Genomic DNA, 2,056 nt, shown 5'->3' on the forward strand with positions numbered 1-2,056 from the left:
AAAACTAGTATAAAACTAGGTACAATACAAACACTGTTATATAGTAGAATTTTTACACCAAAACATTTCACATAAATATTTTTTTTGCAATAAGTACTTTTGTATGTTCCTTATTTTATGGGTCAGAATAACCCTAAATGCCAGCAAAGATCAATCACACAGTTTAAACTTAACAATAATTTATTTACAGTATATATATATATATATATATATATATATATATATATATATATATATATATTATTTTTACTGTGTAATTCAGTTAGATTGATTGGTTTGGTTTATACCACGTGTTAAATTATATTTTGCCGATAAAGACTTGAGTTACTAAGAATAGAAAAGGAAAAATCCAAGATTTGTTTTACTGATTGCGATTAGTTCATGATCGAAAATTTAAGCCAATGAAAATCGTTCTTTCATGTACGTTCCGAAACTAGCAGAAGATGAACGACACGAAAGAGCTCGCAAAAACTGAAAAGCGAAGATTCGCTTCTATTGACGATGAAGGCATCAAAAATTTGATGGATAATGTTGAAGCACAAAATACCAAACGAGTTACTTCAACGTCAGTGAAATTGTTTCGGGAATACCTGTTAACGAAGGGGCAGGAGTTAGATTTCGAATCTTTCGACAATGAAAAACTTGACGAACTTTTATCCAAGTTTTACCTTGAGATGCGCAACAGGGATGGTGAGATGTATAAAAAGACAACACTGCTTTCGTATCGACAGGGCTTACAGAGACATTTAGAGAAAACGAGAACTGATATTGACATTTTGAAAGGAACTGATTTTAAGAAGTCGGCAAGGGCATTCAAGTGTATGACTAAAGAGCTAAAAAGACAGGGTCGCGCAGCTATAGATCACCATCCACCCATCTCAGACGAACATTTGGAAGTAATCTATGAACATTTAACCCAAAACTTGGAGGATGCCCAAATGTTGCAGTACAAGGTTGGTACTTTAGCCATTATGAATAAGAAATTGTAAATAATTAGGCCTATATGATATATCAAAGTTTTTGAGAGTGATATCGTGTCTTGTTTGTTTAAGGTCTTTTTGGACATAATGTTACATTTTGGCCGGCGAGGCAGAGAAAACCTTTCCTCCCTAACACGAAAGGACTTTGCAGTAATGAGAGGGGAAGGAAATCAGCTCTTCGTGTACAAAACAAAAGATGAAAAAACAAAGAACCATCAAGATGATTCTGAAAAATCATCTGATGGAAGGATGTACGAGATAAAAGGTAAATATTTGAAAAGTAAGGAAAGAAAAAATAATTTTATTTTTACTTTAATTATAATAATCACCCTACTTTTAATAAGATATTGGGTCAAAGCAGTTCTTAGAATTTATGTTGTATAATTTCAGATAGTGACCGATGTCCCGTACGAAGTTTTGTGAAATATCTTCGACGACTGTCTCCTCATTGCCCAAGATTGTTCCAACAGCCTCGAAGTGTTCCTAAAGACAATACCTACTACTGTAATATACCTGTGGGTCATAATGAACTTGGACAGTATATGAAAAGAATTTGTGTCAGTGCTGGAATAAATGTACTCTACACTAATCATTCATGTAGGGCAACAACTGTAAGTGTGTTAGATTCAGCAAATATCCCAAGTAGACATATAATGTCAGTTACTGGTCATAAAGCAGAGAGTTCCCTTAAAACATATTCAGGGAAGACCAACGAGAACACCAAGAAAGTAATGTCACAGATAATCTCAGAGAAAATATCAGGAAGAAAGGCAACAGAAACAGTCACTAGTCCAAGCCCAATGCAAGATTACAGTTTATTGCCCCTATCAAATTCACAGGAAGAAGTTCTTATGAAAGATTTATTTGATGAATCGGATGGAATTGATGATATCGTGCGTTCTATCGAATTTAAACAGAATGTCCAAGCCCAGAAAAAACAGGTTAACACCACCTTGGTACAGCCACATACCTTACAGTCAGCTAACATGCTTGTACCAATGCCAGGCCTGTGCCTTAACAACTACACAAGTGTTACTATAAACTATAACATAATGCAAAACAATAACACAGAGTAA

At 34.4% G+C, this 2,056-nt stretch overlaps 1 protein-coding gene across 1 annotated transcript; it reads left to right on the top strand.

Annotated features, from left to right (window-relative positions):
• Window positions 1-210: 210 nt before the first annotated feature.
• Window positions 211-2,056, top strand: LOC134244577 (uncharacterized). The gene is made up of 3 exons (XM_062726832.1): window positions 211-953; window positions 1,053-1,245; window positions 1,371-2,056. The coding sequence occupies exons 1-3, from the start codon at window positions 444-446 to the stop codon at window positions 2,054-2,056; spliced, it is 1,389 nt and encodes a 462-aa protein (XP_062582816.1). The 5' UTR covers window positions 211-443.

The sequence above is a fragment of the Saccostrea cucullata genome, unplaced genomic scaffold, assembly GCF_032062105.1.
Source record: "Saccostrea cucullata isolate Sc308-1 unplaced genomic scaffold, CSIRO_AGI_Scuc_v1 ctg33, whole genome shotgun sequence".
Taxonomy (NCBI): Eukaryota; Metazoa; Mollusca; class Bivalvia; order Ostreida; family Ostreidae; genus Saccostrea; species Saccostrea cuccullata.

Excerpts from the sequence above, each read along its gene's own strand:
- LOC134244577 (XM_062726832.1), top strand. The coding sequence starts at position 444 with ATGAACGACACGAAAGAGCTCGCAAAAACTGAAAAGCGAAGATTCGCT. Across the intron at positions 954-1,052 it reads CCCAAATGTTGCAGTACAAG|GTCTTTTTGGACATAATGTT; the intron begins GTTGGTACTTTA and ends TGTTTGTTTAAG. Across the intron at positions 1,246-1,370 it reads AAGGATGTACGAGATAAAAG|ATAGTGACCGATGTCCCGTA; the intron begins GTAAATATTTGA and ends GTATAATTTCAG.